This window comes from Pseudophryne corroboree, chromosome 6, assembly GCF_028390025.1.
Source record: "Pseudophryne corroboree isolate aPseCor3 chromosome 6, aPseCor3.hap2, whole genome shotgun sequence".
NCBI classification, from domain to species: Eukaryota; Metazoa; Chordata; class Amphibia; order Anura; family Myobatrachidae; genus Pseudophryne; species Pseudophryne corroboree.
Genome location: NC_086449.1, coordinates 343,474,176 through 343,494,608, shown reverse-complemented (window position 1 = coordinate 343,494,608; position 20,433 = coordinate 343,474,176). Strand labels below are relative to the sequence as shown.

Below are 20,433 nucleotides of genomic sequence, written 5' to 3'. Positions count from 1 at the left end.
ACCCTCACCTTTCTGGAAGGGGGGAAGGGATGTGGATCCTTGATAAAATTCAAAAATTCAATAATTGTGGACCAACTCCACAAGCCTTGTTGCTCAGTGAGCACCGAAAAAACACTGAGGTACTCTGGGATATGGAGGGGAGGAGTAGTCTCAAATTTTAATTTATTCAGTGCCTAGTTCCTGTGGAACCGTCCATATCCCAAGAGTACTCCAGTGACCCCTAGTGGATGAAAAAGAAATAACTATGCTAATAGAAAAGGCAGGTTGCTTGATACAGATGTCCAGTCTGAAGCTGGAGAAAAGTCCGGATTGGAATATACAGTCCCAGAAATGAAACATGTGGTGACTGAAGCTGATACTAAGATGTACTATATGAATTAATATGGGATGACTATTTGCAGAGAGATGTAAAAGAGACATTTTCTTTGACAATTTACTTTTTAATACAGTCCTCAGACAATTTCTCTGTGCAACTTATCCTCAACTTGTTTAAGTACATATCTCTCTTCAGTTGATTTTCTCTTTAAGTCACGTATAGATGTGTCCTAGCATGAGAGAGTTGACGGGTCCTATGCAAGTCCGTCAGCATCAGGCATCTTTTTTTTTTTTGCTAAATATGTATCTTATACACAGTGCCTGTGAATAGGACGTACAAGCAGTTTAGGCTGATTAAAATTATATGTGGCACGACTATTTTCTGTGTTCCACCATGGCAGTATCTGCATATGAAACGTACCATTTTGTTTGCAATTACAGCCACAGTAGCACACAGAATAAAGGCATGCCGCATATAATTTTAATCAGGAGAAGCTGCTTGTGCGTCCTACTCCTATGGATGTGAATAAGATGCATATTTTGCAAAAACAGACGCCCGGCGCTGTCGGGCTTGCATGGGACTTGTCGGCTCACTCACGCTAGGCATCTCCTGCTCCATGGCGTATTGACGCAAGATGTACGAGGACATCTCTGTATGTGACTTAAAGAGAAAGTCAGCTGAATAGAGAGATGTACATAAGCAAGTTGAGGAAAAGTTGCACAGAGAACTCGTCTGAGCACCGTATTGAGAATAACAAGAAAGTAGTTAGTCTTCAAGTAAGTTTGGAAAAGCAAATACAGATGCTTCATTCCAATTTGACTAATGCCAAAGCAACTTCAGAGTGTCTGGCTGAAAGAAATATGTTAAGGTGGAGAAAAGAAAACTACTGTGCCCCCTAGATGGCTGCAGTGGGAATGTACAAAGAAGTGTCACTCAACCTCCAATACACTTGTGGAAAAAGAAGAAAGCGTACAACCCACCTCTGTGCTCTACCTACTGGGTGGAGGTGGAGGGGAAAAGTAAAATAATGTTCTTTATGGATAAATCAATGGAATAAAAAGTCACTGTTCATGAATCCATCTTGTTGTCAGTCTGATCCTGCTGGGGTGTTTCCCCTAGAAGTCGCTGTCCATTGAGTGATGATTGAATTGCGATTGAGTTCCAAGGTTCCACAGCCCTCAAGGGGAGAAGAAGCGAGGAACCTATTGTGAAACACAATTCTGTAGAATAGATGGTCCCATTATTTGATGGAGCTTAAGGTTGTTGGGCGGGTATAAGGTTATGCATACCATACTCACGTGTAAAACGTGCGGTGAACCATTTATAAAGGTATCTTTTCCCGTCACGATTCCCTGCAGACCGTCATGTGACTGTAAATCAGAATTCTTTTCCTTTGGGTCGATAATCCGCGTGTAAAGGGAGAGAAGAGGAGAAAAGGGCCAATCATGTAGTACGTCACATAGAAGGTACACACTTCATGGTGAGAAAGATTATAGAAATGGCGGTGCTCCTCTAGGTGTTGATGATAATCACACCATACTCACGTGGGTTAAGTATTGTTATCCTCTTATGAAGGTATCTTTAATGGTCATAACAGGGAGACTCTAATTGCAATGTGTGGTAACTTAAAAAGAGTGGGCGTACCCTGACTCACAGTAAAATGGATGAAGATATATCCGTAAAGGTTTCTTTCAGGTTCTCCCTTCTTGTTCCTGTCCTGATGATCCACTTTTTCGTACTTATCACATGTTGAAAAATTGCAAGGACAGAATAAGAAACTTGAGAAATGTCTGTTAAGTACACCGAACCAGTTGCAAAATCCCCAAATGGAAATGTATGACCGAGAAATGGAGCTTCAGTGTAAATGAAAGGTGGCAGAGTCTGAAATACTGTAGCTAGACAAAAGTTGAGATTTGCTGAATTTTAAGATGAGGAGAGCAATCTTCTGCAGATTGAGAACAAGTAAAGAGACATAGGAAAAATTACCCAGCTGAAAGAACAGCTCTCTGCAGCTCAAGAACAATTCCATGTGAAAGTAGGAAAAGCAGAGAAGGAAAAGATCTTGGATAAAACACTGAAACTGGATTCTGGACCCAAAATGGCATCCAATGTCTTCACGGAATTTAGTTTGAAAGAAATACAAAAACTCAAGCAATAGTTGATCCTGAAAAGGCTGGCCTGATGAGTGAAATGCTGGAGATGCAAAGTGGCTTGTATAAGGAACAGAAAATAAACAATGAATTGCTTGAACAAAGTAAGATTTTCCAGAAACATGATATCTGCCGCAGCAATGTGACAATGAAGATGCCCTCATAGTGTGCAAGAAGGGACTGAAATATCAAAACTGTGAAACTCCTTAAAAGACTGTCTTGCAAAAGTGTACGAAGTACCTTGCAGAGGCATTCAGCTTACCGTTCTGAAGGAGTGAAGTCTTTCCAAAGGGTTACAGTTCTGGATAACAAAGCTGTGTCTAAAGTTGATGATAAATAACTGACAAATACAGGTGTGGTAATCATATGACCTGTGAGGCCAAAGTACTAGATATACAGTAGCCTACAGAGATATTGATGAATTCCAAGGATGAGACTCAGTTGTCGCCATGCGATCAGATTGATGTGAATGTGACCAGGTTACACAATTTTACAGTGGAAAGCTGAACCTTACGTGAAGAGTAATTTTCCTGTAGGTGAAACATTGTGTCTGTGCAACCAGGATGGAACTTACGATGCAATTGAATTTAACTGTGAAGAAGTGAAGTTGTCTCACGCTAAAAAGTTTGTAGCAAGTAAACCAGCTAAACCGAATCTGAAAAATAGAGACCTCTGTGGAGAGTGAATTTCAGCATGTGGTGATATTTACTTGGCCCAAAAATGGGATGCTCAGAAGATCCGTGAGATATGAGCCTTATGGGAGTGGCAGATAGCCATCAAAATCATGTAATGAGTTTGTGGATCAGTGGAATAAACATTTTAGTGTGTTATGTGAACAACAGAGTCCAAAATCTAAGAGTGGCAGTACTAGTACATTCTCTAACATAAAGCCATGTTCTGAAGATTATGATGTTGGTGGCGCTCAGAATGATAGAGGCTGTTTGAAAAAAGAGAAGTTGCCAGTGAAACATGCCAGTAGCATTACAGTGTTTCAAGGCTGAAGATTAGATATGTTGCAAACAGAAGCTGGCCAGTGGATGTACCTGTAAAGTTTAAACGAGGAATCTTTATTCTGTTTAGAAACCAATGAAAAGCCATTCAAAGCTTGTTGAGTCCATAACGGAAGTGTCTTGCTCAGTTGATCAATGTATCAAAAATAAAGAGAAATTGGGAAGTCTCAAACTCCTGGGGAGGTTGAGTCTCTCTGGTGTTGCTTCTATAATGGTAGTCGTCCCGGGAAATGTTAAAGATGAAGAGTATCACCTCTTGCCATCTGTTGTGGGAAATGTTTGTCACATTATTAAAAACAGACAAAAAAATAAAGGTACAGTTATACAGACTGTTGGGTATGAGGTTCAGATAAATGTTTGGAAATGGAGGAAGTAGCACAAAAGTCTTTATCTGTAGTGTGGAGAAGTGAGAAAAATTGTCGCATCATTTGAAAAACCCGTCAGGCAACTGTTTGACTGTTTCCCTGGAACATATAAAGTCCTGTAAAATCAGGGGAAAAAGAAAAGATGCAGGAACTTGAATGATGAGATCGTAAGATGACCGATAAGTCTGTATGATAATCTTTGTTATGGTGGATGTCCCTCATAAGAAGAGTAAAGAGGGACTTCATCATGGACATCCCTCGTCACCATATTTCTCAAACCAGTGATTTTGAGCTGGGAAGGGGGATGTGTGGCAGTGTCAGTAAGGATTGCATTGATGAGCAGGTGATATTATGTGTGGCTGAAGGGATCTGCATGCACAGTGAAGGAAAGGGGTGTGAACATACCTAGGGGCTGCTGCCCTGTTGAGACAGAGACCAGGTGGGACTGGAGCAGAGAGAGACAGTCCACATCAAATGGAACTGCAGTCCGAGTGTGGGCTTGGAAGCCACTGTAAGCTAGGAAGCAAGGATGTTACCTGCAACACACGGGGAGAACCCTAAACCACTGACACTGCACTTCTGGAGCTGTGGCCACCAGCCAAGCCAGGACGAAGCCTCTGTGATACCCCAGCAGGTAGCTGGCAAAAACTGTAAGACTTTGTGACTCTTGAGAGAGACTTCTTATTTGCAGACTAGGTTGCCCGATGATAGGAGCAAAGAGTCAGTGCCCTGAATGCCCTAGGTTGTTTTTGTTTTGTTTAGGCTGATAATAAAGTTTTATTAAATTGATTCACTGGAAAATCTTTGTATGGACTCCGACTAAACACCTAGACCAGTCATTCCCAACCTCAGTCCTCAAGTCACACTAACAGTCCAGATTTTAGTGATATCCATGCTTGAGCACAGGTGATTTAATTACTACCTCAGTTATTCTGATTTATCCTATGACATTGATGACTACCACGGCACTGTCACAAAGCCCGTTATCAGTGTTATTTTTTATTACTTTTATGCAATGTTTGATAGTCACGGACGGTTAAGGAATGATTGACCTATCTACTTCATTGTATGTAAGTGTATAACTTGGAGGATATAGAAATTCACTATACTGGTAAAAGTATACAGACGCCTGCCCATTACATCAACAGGGACTGTAATGACATTGTATTAAAATACATATACTTTAATATGGAGTTGGCCCCCTTTGTGCAGCTATATTAGCTTCCTCTCTTTTTGGAAGGCTTTACACAAGATTGTGGAGTGTTTCTGTGGGAAATTGTGCCCATTCATTGTGTAGAGCATTTATGAGGTCAGGTATTGATGTTGGACAAGTAGGTCTGGCTCTCAATCTCCGTTGCAGTTCATCCCAGAGGTGCTCGATGGGATTGAGGTCAGGGCTCTTTGCGGGCCAGTCAAGTTCTTCCACACCAAACTCATTAAATCATGTCTTTATGGTCCTTGCTTTGTGCAATGGGTCATGTTGGAATAGAAAAGGGCCTTCTCCTTGGAAACTTAGCTTTGTCCAAAATGTCTTGGTGTGCTGAACCATAAAGATTGTCTTTTGCTGGAGATAAGGGGTCCAGCCCATATCCTGAAAATCAGCCCCACACCATTATCCCTCCTCCACCAAACTTCACAGTTGGCATACAGTAATGCAGTCAGGCAGGTAACGTTCTCCCGCATCCGCCAAACCCAGACTCGCCCATCTGACTGCCAAACAGGGAAGCATGATACGTCACTCAACAGAACAAGTTTCCACTGCTCCACAGTCCATTGTCTGTGTGCATAACACCAGCCAATCTGACACTTGACATTGGACTTGGTGATGTTAGGCTTGCATGCAGCTGCTCGGCCATGGAAACCCATTCCATTAAGCTCCCGCTGCACAGTTTGTGTGCTTACATTAATGCTAGTGGAAGTTCGGAACTCTTCAGCTATGGAATCAGCAGAGCTTTGGCAACTTTTACGCACCATGCGCCTTAGCAGTCGTTGACCCCGCTCTGTGATTTTACATGATCTGCTTCATGGCTGAGTTGCTGCTGTTCCTAAATGCTTCCACTTTTTAATAATATCACTTACAGTTGATTGTGGAATATCCAGCAGGGATGACATTTCATGAACCGTCTTATTGCAAAGGTGACATCCTATCACTGTACCGTGCTTGAAGTCTCTGAGCTCTTCAGAATGACTGACTGATTTTGTCTAGGTGCTTGATTTTATACACCTGTGGCAATGGGTCTGATTGAAACACCTGAATTCAATAATTAACAAGTGTGGCCAAATATTTTGCAGTAAACAACTGACAGATATTCTTTTGGTGCTTCAATCATATATTTAAATTTTGTACCTCTTTGCTAAAAAACAGGAAAACCTATTTCCAGCTGGAATTCGGAAGTTATAATTTATGTCGTAATGAGCACAAGAAAACACATGCATTGTCTGTATGATTGGATCTACTGACCTGCCAGACTACGAACTTTATAGTTGGCGTTAAACAGACTCACTTGATGTTAATTACGGGCCATGTGTTCAGCACACACAAGCTCACATATACTACTTGTACAGTGGGGTTGTGTGCTGAAAAACTGCTGTTTTGTGTGATTTATCTATGCTAATTAGTTTTACCATAATCAGACAAGCTAAAGGGGGGTACTCACAGAGCGATAATCTAAGAAATCTGACTAGATTGCTTAGATTTTAAGCATGTTCTCTCCGTGTGTACCCCCCACAGCGATAGCGATGCGCAGCTCCGCGCATCACTATCGCTGTTGCTAGATTGGCCTGCATGCAGGCTCAATCTAGCAGGTCGCTCACCTCACCCGCTTTGTGAAATGAGCGCCGCTCCCCGTCCACCCCCGTACTCTCAGCACACATCGCGCTGTGCTGAGCGGGGGAGAGATGTGTGCTGAGCGGTTCGCTCAGCACACATCTCTCTCCAGATCTGCCCGTGAATACGGGCCTTAAGAGTACATATGACAGTGGTGACACATAAAATGATCATTGTTGCAGAGTTCATTATGACTGATCTCATTTCGGTACGTTTGCTGTTAGGATTATAGTATTACACATTGCTTCTTGATTTGTTGACATGGTTACAAATAAACTGACAGTACCATTTGTTAAAGGATTGCTACTATATCATTAGAGATTAAAATGTAAGGTTGTTTTGCATTACATTTATTCCACTTTAGCAAATGTGTTCTTATATTTACAACTTTTCTCCCATATTCATAATGTTCTAAGAACCTGCTTGTGTAAAGGGCAGGTGAAGTGTGACCTGTCGGTGGTTTCTTTAGTTATTCCTTTGAATTTGACTCAGTGGCTGGGGTTCTGATGCCAACTACGTACTTAGTCAGGCATTATAGTGAAGATTGGCTGAGTGGGTATAAAAAAAAAATAGTTATGGTTGGAAATCTCATATCACCTTTTTAGTTTTTTTGTTCTCTAATGAGAGAATTCCAATTAATTTTATTCTGTGTGCTCTTCTTTCAGAACTTCATAAATAACTTTCAAGTTGCCAAAGAGAAGTTGAGTGCGGCTACAGCACAAGCTGCACAGCGTGCAGCCACAAGCGTAAAGGGCTTGGCAGAGAGGAGTTTTCGACTGTTGATGGATATTCACCTAAAAGCTCCAGTTATTGTCATCCCCCAGTCTTCCACATCCATTAATGCCATAGTGGCAGATCTGGGATTGCTAAAAATACAGAATACCTTTACTCTTGTGTCCTGCAGTGACCAGCATATCCCCCCTGTCATAGACTGCATGACAATAAATCTGACTCAGTTCAAGTTATCACGGTAAGTGATCACACATTTTTTTATTAAATATTAATAGCAGTATTTTAGAGAAATTGTAAAACAAATGTATAGCTCCTGACAGCTAGAGCAAGCATTCACTATTGTTCTAATATCTTTGATATTAGTAATTAGTATTTCTCTAACGTCCTAGTGGATGCTGGGGACTCCGTCAGGACCATGGGGAATAGCGGCTCCGCAGGAGACAGGGCACATCCAAAGAAAGCTTTTAGGATCACATGGTGTGTACTGGCTCCTCCCCCCATGACCCTCCTCCAAGCCTCAGTTAGGTTTTTGTGCCCGTCCGAGCAGGGTGCAGTCTAGGTGGCTCTCCTAAAGAGCTGCTTAGAAAAAGTTTTTTTAGGTTTTAAATCTCAGTGAGTCCTGCTGGCAACAGGCTCACTGCATCGAGGGACTTAGGGGAGAGATTTTCAACTCACCTGCGTGCAGGATGGATTGGAGTCTTAGGCTACTGGACATAGCTTCAGAGGGAGTCGGAACACAGGTCATCCTGGGGTTCGTCCCGGAGCCGCGCCGCCGACCCCCCTTACAGATGCTGAAGATCGGAGGTCCGGAAACAGGCGGCAGAAGACTCTTCAGTCTTCATGAAGGTAGCGCACAGCACGGCAGCTGTGCGCCATTGTTGCTACACACTTCTCACTGACCAGTCACGGAGGGTGCAGGGCGCTGCTGGGGGCGCCCTGGGCAGCAATATTAAATACCTTTAGTGGCAAAGAATACATCACATATAGCCATTAAGGCTATATGTATGTATTTAACCCAGGCCAGATTTCTCAAAACCCGGGAGAAAAGCCCGCCGGAAAAGGGGGCGGAGCTTATTCTCCTCAGCACTCAGCGCCATTTTCCTGCTCCGCTCCGCTGTGAGGAAGGCTCCCAGGACTCTCCCCTGCACTGCACTACAGAAACAGGGTAACAAAGAGAAGGGGGGCATAAATTGGCGATATTTATATATTAAAAGCGCTTATAACAAAAACAACACCTTTTAGGGTTGTTTATATACATTTATAGCGCTTTTGGTGTGTGCTGGCAAACTCTCCCTCTGTCTCCCCAAAGGGCTAAGGGGGTCCTGTCTTCGATTAGAGCATTCCCTGTGTGGCTGCTGTGTGTCGGTACGTGTGTGTCGACATGTATGAGGACGATGTTGGTGTGGAGGCAGAGCAATTGCCGGTAATGGTGATGTCACCCCCTAGGGAGTCGACACCGGAATGGATGGCTTTAGTTATGGAATTACGTGATAATGTTAGTACATTACAAAAGTCAGTAGACGAAATGAGACGGCCGGAAAACCAGTCAGTACCGGCTCAGGCGTCTCAGACACCGTCAGGGGCTGTAAAACGTCCCTTACCTCAGTCAGTCGACACGGGTACCGACACAGATGAATCTAGTGTCGACGGTGAAGAAACAAACGTATTTTCCAACAGGGCCACACGTTATATGATCACGGCAATGAAGGAGGCTTTGCAGATCTCTGATACTGCTGGTACCTCAAAAAGGGGTATTATGTGGGGGGTGAAAAAACTACCTGTAGCTTTTCCAGAATCAGAGGAATTGAATGACGTGTGTGATGAAGCGTGGGTTAACCCAGATAGAAAACTGCTAATTTCTAAGAAGTTATTGGCATTATACCCTTTCCCACCAGAGGTTAGGACGCGCTGGGAAACACCCCCTAGGGTGGATAAGGCGCTCACACGTTTATCAAAGCAAGTGGCGTTGCCGTCTCCTGATACGGCCGCCCTCAAGGATCCAGCGGATAGGAGGCTGGAAACTAACCTGAAAAGTATATACACTCATACTGGTGTTATACTGCGACCGGCAATAGCCTCAGCCTGGATGTGCAGTGCTGGGGTAGTGTGGTTGGATTCCCTGACTGAAAATATTGATACCCTGGATAGGGACAGTATTTTATTGACTCTAGAGCAATTAAAGGATGCGTTTCTTTATATGCGAGATGCTCAGAGGGATATTTGTACTCTAGCATCAAGAGTAAGTGCGATGTCCATATCTGCCAGAAGAAGTTTATGGACGCGACAGTGGTCAGGTGATGCGGATTCCAAAAGGCATATGGAAGTGTTGCCATATAAAGGAGAGGAATTATTTGGGGTCGGTCTATCGGATCTGGTGGCCACGGCAACTGCCGGCAAATCCACTTTTTTACCTCAGACCCCCTTCCAACAGAAAAAGACACCGTCTTTTCAGCCGCAGTCCTTTCGCTCCTATAAAAACAAGCGAGCAAAAGGACAGTCTTATCTGTCGCGAGGCAGAGGAAAGGGTAAGAGAGGGCAGCAAGCAGCCCCTGCCCAGGACCAGAAGCCCGCCCCGGGTTCTACAAAGCCATCAGCATGACGCTGGGGCTTTACAAGCGGACTCAGGAGCGGTGGGGGGTCGACTAAAGATTTTCAGCAATCAGTGGGCTCGCTCACAGGTGGACCCGTGGATCCTGCAGATAGTATCTCAGGGTTACATGTTGGAGTTCGAAAGGTCTCCCCCTCGCCGGTTCCTAAAGTCTGCTTTACCAACGTCTCCCTCAGAAAGGACGACGGTATTGGAAGCCATTCACAAGCTGTATTCTCAGCAGGTGATAGTCAAGGTACCCCTCCTACAACAGGGAAAGGGGTATTATTCCACACTATTTGTGGTACCGAAGCCGGACGGTTCGGTAAGACCTATTCTAAATCTGAAATCCTTGAACCTGTACATACAGAAATTCAAGTTCAAGATGGAGTCACTCAGAGCAGTGATAGCGAATCTGGAAGAAGGGGACTTCATGGTGTCCCTGGACATAAAAGATGCTTATCTGCATGTCCCAATTTACCCCTCACACCAAGGGTATCTCAGGTTCGTGATACAAGACTGTCATTATCAGTTTCAAACGCTGCCGTTTGGTTTGTCCACGGCCCCTCGGGTCTTTACCAAGGTAATGACCGAAATGATGGTTCTTCTACGAAGAAAAGGCGTATTAATTATCCCTTACTTGGACGATCTCCTGATAAGGGCAAAGTCCAGAGAACAGCTGGAAGTCGGTGTAGCACTAACCCAAGTAGTGCTTCAGCAACACGGGTGGATTCTGAATCTTCCAAAATCTCAATTGACCCCGACAACACGTCTGCTGTTCCTGGGAATGATTCTGGACACGGTTCAGAAAAAGGTGTTTCTCCCGGAGGAGAAAGCAAGGGAGTTATCCGAACTGGTCAGGAACCTCCTAAAACCAGGAACTGTGTCAGTACATCAATGCACAAGAGTCCTGGGAAAGATGGTGGCTTCTTACGAAGCAATTCCATTCGGCAGATTCCATGCACGAACATTTCAGTGGGATCTGCTGGACAAATGGTCCGGATCGCATCTGCACATGCATCAGCGGATAACACTGTCACCAAGAACAAGGTTGTCTCTCCTGTGGTGGTTGCAGAGTGCCCATCTGTTAGAGGGCCGCAGGTTCGGCATACAGGACTGGGTCCTGGTGACTACGGATGCCAGCCTACGGGGCTGGGGAGCAGTCACACAGGGAAGAAACTTCCAGGGTGTATGGTCAGACCTGGAGACGTCTCTTCACATAAATATACTGGAGCTAAGAGCGATATACAATGCTCTAAGCTTGGCAAAACCGCTGCTTCAGGGTCAGCCGGTGTTGATCCAGTCGGACAACATCACGGCAGTCGCCCACGTAAACAGACAAGGCGGCACGAGAAGCAGAAGAGCAATGACAGAAGCTGCAAGGATTCTTCGCTGGGCGGAAAATCATGTCATAGCACTGTCAGCAGTGTTCATCCCGGGAGTGGACAACTGGGAAGCAGACTTCCTCAGCAGACACGACCTTCACCCGGGAGAGTGGGGACTTCATCCGGAAGTTTTCCACATGATTGTGAACCGTTGGGAAAAACCAAAGGTGGATATGATGGCGTCTCGCCTCAACAAAAAACTGGACAGATATTGCGCCAGGTCAAGAGACCCTCAGGCAATAGCTGTGGACGCTCTGGTAACACCATGGGTGTACCAGTCAGTGTATGTGTTTCCTCCTCTGCCTCTCATACCAAAGGTACTGAGAATTATTCGGAAAAGGGGAGTAAGAACAATACTAGTGGCTCCGGATTGGCCAAGAAGAACTTGGTATCCGGAACTTCAAGAGATGCTCACGGAGGATCCGTGGCCTCTACCTCTAAGAAGGGATCTGCTTCAGCAGGGACCTTGTATGTTCCAAGACTTACCGCGACTGCGTTTGACGGCATGGCGGTTGAACGCCGGATTCTAAAAGAAAAGGGCATTCCAGAGGAAGTTATTCCTACCTTGATTAAGGCTAGGAAGGAAGTGACCGCACAACATTATCACCGCATTTGGAGAAAATATGTTGCGTGGTGTGAAGCCAAGAAGGCCCCAACGGAAGAATTTCAATTGGGTCGATTCTTACATTTCCTGCAGGCAGGATTGTCTATGGGCCTCAAATTGGGGTCTATTAAAGTTCAAATTTCGGCCTTATCAATCTTCTTCCAGAAGGAATTGGCTTCAGTGCCTGAAGTACAAACTTTTGTCAAGGGTGTACTACATATACAGCCCCCGATTGTGGCACCGTGGGATCTAAACGTAGTTTTGGATTTTCTCAAATCTCATTGGTTTGAGCCTCTCAAATCTGTAGATTTGAAGTATCTTACATGGAAAGTAACCATGCTACTGGCCCTGGCTTCAGCCAGGAGAGTTTCAGAGTTGGCGGCTTTATCGTACAAAAGCCCATATCTGATTTTCCATTCGGACAGGGCAGAACTGCGGACACGTCCTCATTTTCTCCCTAAGGTGGTTTCGGCTTTTCACTTGAACCAGCCTATTGTGGTGCCTGCGGCTACTAGCGACTTGGAGGACTCCAAGTTACTGGACGTTGTCAGAGCATTAAAAATATATATTTCAAGGACAGCTGGAGTCAGAAAATCTGACTCGTTGTTTATATTGTATGCACCCAACAAGATGGGTGCTCCTGCGTCTAAGCAGACGATTGCGCGTTGGATCTGTAGCACAATCCAACTTGCACATTCTGTGGCAGGCCTGCCACAGCCTAAATCTGTAAAGGCCCACTCCACAAGGAAGGTGGGCTCATCTTGGGTGGCTGCCCGAGGGGTCTCGGCATTACAACTTTGCCGAGCAGCTACGTGGTCAGGGGAGAACACGTTTGTAAAATTTTACAAATTTGATACTCTGGCTAAGGAGGACCTGGAGTTCTCTCATTCGGTGCTGCAGAGTCATCCGCACTCTCCCGCCCGTTTGGGAGCTTTGGTATAATCCCCATGGTCCTGACGGAGTCCCCAGCATCCACTAGGACGTTAGAGAAAATAAGAATTTACTTACCGATAATTCTATTTCTCATAGTCCGTAGTGGATGCTGGGCGCCCATCCCAAGTGCGGATTGTCTGCAATACTTGTACATAGTTATTGTTACAAAAATCGGGTTATTATTATTGTTGTGAGCCATCTTTTCAGAGGCTACTTCGTTTGTTATCATACTGTTAACTGGGTTCAGATCACAAGTTGTACAGTGTGATTGGTGTGGCTGGTATGAGTCTTACCCGGGATTCAAGATCCTTCCTTATTGTGTACGCTCGTCCGGGCACAGTACCTGACTGAGGCTTGGAGGAGGGTCATGGGGGGAGGAGCCAGTACACACCATGTGATCCTAAAAGCTTTCTTTGGATGTGCCCTGTCTCCTGCGGAGCCGCTATTCCCCATGGTCCTGACGGAGTCCCCAGCATCCACTACGGACTATGAGAAATAGAATTATCGGTAAGTAAATTCTTATTTTTCTCCTGTTATGATTAGTCTGACAATATGGGCATATCATTGCTCATGTGCAGGGGTTCCAATATTGTGTGTCCATACGGGATCCGGTCTGAAGATCGACAGTGTCTAGGTCGACCACTATAGGTCGACAGTCACTAGGTCGACATGGATGGAAGGTCGACAGGGTTTCTAGGTCGACATGTGCTAGGTCGACAGGTCTAAAGGTCGACATGAGTTTTTCACATTTTTTTTTCTTTTTTTGAATTTTTTCATACTTAACGATCCACGTGGACTACGATTGGAACGGTAAAGTGTGCCGAGCGAAGCGGTAGCGCAGCAAAGGCACCATGCCCGAAGCATGGCGAGCGAAGCGAGCCATGCGAGGGGACGCGGTGCACTAATTTGGGATCCCGGTCACTCTACGAAGAAAACAACACCAAAAAAAAAAAAATCCCCATGTCGACCTTTAGGCCTGTCGACCTAGCACATGTCGACCTAGAAACCCTGTCGACCTTCCATCCATGTCGACCTAGTGACTGTCGACCTATAGTGGTCGACCTAAACATTGTCGACCTGGACACTGTCGATTTGATGAACCACACCCGTCCATACCCCCCTCTACATCGGAATATGGCTCCTGACAGCACACAGCTATGCTGCCGAAAACCATGACCCTGCTCATATGGCCCAAAACTATTGTTTAACACATTTACACGTTTGTTGTTTTTATATTTCTACTTGTATTTCCATCATGGAAGTTAATGGGATATACTGTATATTGTAATGGAAAAAAAAACCTATATGGTGTTGTATGCAAGGAAATCATTGTAATTTATGTGGTTACAGAGGTTTTTCCTTATATTTTTCTTTAGGATGGTTTTGCACACTACTTTATCCGACACTGACATACAAATTCTCCATCCTATTAACCTCTGTTTGTCAGTAAATCGGAACCTTGCAGCAACCTGGTACCATGAGATTCCTGGCTTGGAAGTGAAAGGACATCTCAACACCATGGATGTGAGTCTACACTGTGCAGAAAAGAGATAAGGGTTTCAAGTGTTTGTTATAGTTGGCTTTGTCTAAAAGCTTTAATTCAGAACATAGGATATTCATTGACAAAAGATTCCCACAATTCTACTCTGGAATTAAAGGATTTAAAGTGCTGCAATATTTTATTGATGATACATTTTTGGCTGTATTTGTCAAGTGCAGTATCATGCCAAACTAGGCTCCAACTGACGATATGTACTTTTCACTTTAAGATAATGACATACGATATATGTATAACTGTATACATACTGTGTATGTATAGATGTGTGTTTTTAGATCTGTCTCACTAGGCCAGTTGCTCAATATGTATGTTTTTTTTTTAATTGTTTTTCCCCACTGATAGGTTTGGTTGAGCCAGGAGGATTTGAGTGTGCTGTTCAATGTCTTGGTGGAAAATCTTGGTGAAGATAGAGAAGGTGCCATAGAAACAGTACAAACCCATGTGCAGAGTGGTAAGTATGGTCGGACACATTGGTACCATATGCAGTATATTAAATTGTTTAGTGATGTTTGTAGGTAGATATAAAGACCATAGCTGGCAAAACAAATACAAGTGTAGTACAAATGTATTTCCAATAATTTGTGTAACTGATGATCTTGCATAACTTAAAGTTTCTTGTCAAATTGTATTAATATTTTGAATATTCACCTTTTGTTACAGAAAGTATAAAATCTAAGCAAGAGGCGTTACAAGCCACTGTGTTTACTAAAACACAGTTTGGTGAAATCTCATCAGGACCTGAAACATCAAAATCAGCAGAACTAAGTCTTCTGCTTAATTTTGAAATTAAAGAGGTACATAGCCAATGCAATCTCTTTATTCTGTTATCTTTATGAGAGGATAACAATTATGATGTACTATATTTCTGTTACATTTTTCTTACTATCTGTGTGTACTTTTAGTTTACTTTCAAGCCTATTGATTTCACCAGATTTGTAGATTTGATTGACACCAGTCCCCTTTACACAGGTTGTGGTCCAGTTGATGAGGCCGGTGAGAGGAGGTGCTCCCCCTCTCCATGTTCTTCAGGTGTCACAACTTGGAGCAGAGACGAGGATTGGGAGCCATGAGATGAAAGCAACTTTGTATCTCCGAAAGATCAGCATGACATGCAATGAATTCCCAGGTGGGAATTTAAGTGCAAAGTGTCACAATGTTGAGCTCTATTATTATCTCCTCTTTGGAGGATGATATTACTGCTTAGTTTTTCATGAAAGGAATACCAGAGTTTGTATGCACATTGTTTTAAAATGTGTTACAATATAATCTGTTTCGTTTGACTTGTTGGATGACTCTGTTTCAGCTCTTCTTCCATATTTGCTATATTCACACAGGTCCCAGCGGAGGATCTCTGCTTCTTATCAGTTCTTCTGATGACTCCAATGAACATCTACTACAAATGAAATATATAAAGGTTTTTCCATCAACTAGCATTTGTATAGTTCCCATTAGTATAAAAGAACTGTAGGTGTGCTTGATTTAGCTTTCATGTATGATTTTGTTTTTTTCTTGCTATGGCTAATACAGTCTAGAGTTATTGTTATAAATCTTCATTAATTGAAAGGCAAATTCCAAGGAACAGTAATAACAATTCTATGGTCTCCTTTGGCAATAGTGGGAAGCAAACAGGTAAGCTCCAATCTGTTGAGGTAGAGCACTGGAAGAACGACTGATCTTTCCTCTCCCTGAAATGTCCTGTCCCTCCTGCACCTCACAGGTTTTTCTTGTGACATTTATAGTTCATTGGCACATTCCTTTATGCCCTTAAATGTTATTTAATTTTTTGTTAATTATGTTCTTTTATATTCCTTGGCTCTCAGTTCCTACACACATAGACTTCCACAGCTGTGCTTTGTAACATGATTGCTGGGTACTTTACCCACTCCCGCTGCATATTCCCATTATTGTTTTTCCTCACCTCTTTCTTTTGCCACAGCTATGTAAAATAAAGAGGAGATAAATGTGGCTGTAATCCCCCTCCCACCACTTCACAAGTTCTTCCCCTCATTCTGGTCACCACAGTCATTCCAGCTGGAGTGGCTCAGTGACTGAGAACACAGATTTCACAAGAGTTCAGCAGCCAAATAGATGTTTCAGAGGCAAGGTTTTTTTAACATGCAAATCTCCCTGCGGACTTCTGCCATAGTCCTCCTAACCACATGATGTGGAGATTTCTGAGCAGCACTGCCTTGATAAGGCAGCCGTGTGAAACGTACATAGACGTTCAGAGACTGCTGTAATGTGTAAAACCGTCTAAATGTCAATATATATGTAATTTTTACTCAGACTCCATTTTTGCAATAAGTGACTGCTAACATTTGAGTCATAGCGGTAGAAGTGAGGGAGCAATAGACGCGCATCTAGCAGCCTGGCTCCGACAGGTCAGATACGTTCCGAGCCGCGGCATTAAAGATACAGGCGGCCGGCTTACTTAAACTGCAGGCCCGTGCCAAACACACTTTAAAAAGTGCTGGATCTAGTACATAAAATTAGCACACTATGGTGGCTCTGAATTTCAGCGGTGACCGAGAAGCACACGTGGCTCTGCTCCGTTTGAATGAATGTGGTCCGTATCGCAGTATACAAGGTATGCACGGCCCGATAACAGAGACCGCAAACACATGAGAACCTATACACACGTGCTAAGGGTAAAGAATTTTTCTCTTACGTCCTAGAGGATGCTGGGGACTCCGTAAGGACCATGGGGATAGACGGGCTCTGCAGGAGACATGGGCACTTTAAGAAAGACTTTAGATCTGGTGTGCACTGGCTCCTCCCTCTATGCCCCTCCTCCAGACCTCAGTTTGATACTGTGCCCAGAGGAGATGGGTGCACTTCAGGGAGCTCTCCTGAGCTTCCTGACAGAAAGTATATTTGTTAGGTTTTTTTATTTTTAGGGAGCCTGCTGGGAGAGAAGCAGACCTACTTTTGTGAGTTTCAAGGCTCTGCTTCTTAGTTTACTGGACACCATTAGCTCCAGAGGGAGTCAGAACACAGGTCTCACCCTGGAGTTTGTCCTGGAGCCGCACCGCCGTCCTCCTCACAGAGCCGGCAGATAGAATCCGGGTGAGTATGAGAAGAAAGAGAAGAAAAAGAAGACTTCAGAGGCGGCAGAAGACTTCATGATCTTCACTGAGGTAACGCACAGGAATGCAGCTGTGCGCCATTGCTCCCACACACCTCACACATGGCAGTCACTGTAAGGGTGCAGGGCGCAGGGGGGGGCGCCCTGGGCAGCAATATAAACCTCATTTCTGGCAAAAGAGATATATATATACGGCTAGGCACTGTATATATAAAGAGCCCCCGACAGTTTTTATTATATTTAAGCGGGACAGAAGCCCGCCACCGAGGGGGCGGGGCTTCTCCCTCAGCACTCACCAGCGCCATTTTCTCCACAGCACAGCTGAGAGGAAGCTCCCCGGACTCTCCCCTGCTTATCCACGGTGAAAGGGGGTTTCAGAGAAGAGGGGGGCACATAATTGGCAGCAAATAATAGTATTACAGCGCTACTGGGTAAACACATTGTGTGTTTTTCCTGGGATATTAGCGCTGGGTGTGTGCTGGCATACTCTCTCTCTGTCTCTCCAAAGGGCCTTGTGGGGGAACTGTCTTCAGATAAGAGGATTCCCTGAGTGTGTGGTGTGTCGGTACGTGTGTGTCGACATGTCTGAGGTAAAAGGCTCTTCTAAGGAGGAGATGGAGCAAATGTGTGTGTGTGGTGTCTCCGTCGACAACGCCGACACCTGACTGGATATGTGGAATTAAGTGCTGAGGTAAATTTATTGCACAAAAGATAAGAGAACAGACAGGGAATCTACCCATGTCTGTCCCTATGTCGCAGGGACCTTCAGAGTCTCAAAACGCCCACTATCCAAAATAATAGACACTGATACCGACACGGAGTCTGACTCCAGTGTCGACTACGATGATGCAAAGTTACAGCCAAAACTGGCAGAAAAGTATTCAATATATGATTATTGTAATAAAAGATGTTTTGCATATCACTGATGACCCATCTGTTCCTGATACAAGGGTACACATGTTTAAGGGGAAGAAAGCTGAGATAACATTTCCCCCCTCTCATGAACCAAATGAATTGTGTGATAAAGAGCGGGAACCTCCAGACAAGAAACTGCAGTTTCCCAAAAGAATTCTCATGGCGTATCCTTTCCCTGCTAGGGCCAGGATACGATGGGAATCCTCCCCTTGGGTGGACAAGGCGTTGACACGTTTACCCAAAAGGTAGCGCTGACATACCAAGATACAGCTACCCTCAGGGATCCTGCAGATAGCATGCAGAAAAGTACTTTGAAGTCCATTTACACACATTCTGGTACACTACTCAGACCGGCGATTGTGTCGGCAGGGGTTTATAGCGCTGTAGCAGCATGGACAGATACCTTATCAGCGGAGATTGAAACTCTAGATAAGGATACCATGTTATTGACCCTAGGATATATATAAGATGCTGTCTTATATATAAGACATGCTCAAAGAGACATTGGTCTACTGGGTTCATGAGTCAACGCTATGTCGATTTCTGCTAGACGTGTCCTGTGGAACATGCAATGGGCAGGTGATGCCGACTAAAAGAGGCATATGGAGGTTTTACCTTACAAGGGTGAGGAATTGTGTGGAGAAGGCCTCTCGGACCTGGTCTCCACAGCTATAGCTGGTAAATCTGATCTTTTGCCTTATATTCCCTCACAGCCTAAGAAAGCACGACATTATCAAATGCAGTCCTTTCGGTCACAGAAAAACAAGAAAGTACGAGGAGCGTCCTTTCTTACCAGAGGTAAGGGCGCAGGGCACAGCTAGTTCCCAGGAACAGAAGTCCTCCCCGGCCTCTACTAAATCCACCGCATGACGCTGGGGCTCCGCTAAGGGAGTCCGCCCCAGTGGGAGCGCGTCTTCGACTCTTCAGCCACATCTGAGTTCACTCGCAGGTGGATCCCTGGGCAATAGAAATTGTTTCTCAGGGTTACAAGCTGGAATTCGAAGAGGTGCCTCCTCGCCGGTTTTCCTTATTGGCCCTACCGGCTTCTCCCCCAGAAAGGGAGATAATATTAAATACAATTCACACATTGTATCTCCAACAGGTGGTGCTCAAGGTTACCCTCCTTCAACAAGGAAGGGGATATTACTCAACCTTGGCTGTAGTCCCGAAACCGGACGGTTCGGTCAGACCTATTTTAAAATTAAAATCTCTGAACCTATACTTGAAAAGGTTCAAATTCAAGGTGGAATCGCTCAGAGCGATCATCGCCAGCCTGGAAGGGGGGGATTTTATGGTGTATCTAGACATAAAGGCTGCATACCTTCATGTTTCCATTTATCCACCCCATCAGGCGTACCTGAGAATTACGGTACAGTATTGTCATTACCAATTTCAGGGTAATTGGCGGAAATGATGGTGCTCCTACGCATGCATGGAGTGACAATTATCCCATACTTGGGCGATCTCCTAATAAGGGCGAGATCAAAAGAGCAGTTGTTGAACAGCGTTTCACTTTCGCTGAAGGTGTCACAGCAACTCGGCTGGATTCTCAATATCCCGAAGTCACAGTTGGTTCCTATGACTCGTCTGCCCTTCTTGGGTATGATTCTGAATACGGACCAGAAATGGGTTTATCTTCCGATAGAGAAGGCCCAGGAACTAATGACTCTGTTAAAAAACCTATTAAAGCTAAAACAGGTGTCAGTGCATCACTGCACTCGGGTCCTGGGAAAGATGGTGGCATCTTACGGGGCCATTCCCTTCGGCAGGTTCCATGCGAGGACTTTCCAATGGGATCTTCGGAGCAAGTGGTCCGGATCACATCTACAGGTGCATCAGTTAATCACCCTGTCCCCAAGAGCCAGGGTGTCTCTCCTATGGTGGCTGCAGAGTGCTCACCTTCTGCAGGGTCGCAGGTTCGCCATCCAGGACTGGATTCTGGTAGCCACGGACATGAGCCTCCGAG

At 44.6% G+C, this 20,433-nt stretch overlaps 1 protein-coding gene across 3 annotated transcripts in view; it reads left to right on the top strand.

The window, feature by feature from the left end:
- Window positions 1-20,433, top strand: part of VPS13C (vacuolar protein sorting 13 homolog C) — a 950,377-nt gene that overhangs the window by 506,103 nt on the left and 423,841 nt on the right. For all 3 annotated transcript variants that reach the window (XM_063926503.1, XM_063926502.1, XM_063926504.1), the window contains 6 exons: window positions 7,334-7,638; window positions 14,286-14,433; window positions 14,810-14,918; window positions 15,128-15,261; window positions 15,437-15,593; window positions 15,802-15,881. In XM_063926503.1, coding sequence (XP_063782573.1) covers window positions 7,334-7,638; window positions 14,286-14,433; window positions 14,810-14,918; window positions 15,128-15,261; window positions 15,437-15,593; window positions 15,802-15,881 — 933 coding nt within the window. The remainder of the gene's footprint in view (window positions 1-7,333; window positions 7,639-14,285; window positions 14,434-14,809; window positions 14,919-15,127; window positions 15,262-15,436; window positions 15,594-15,801; window positions 15,882-20,433) is intronic.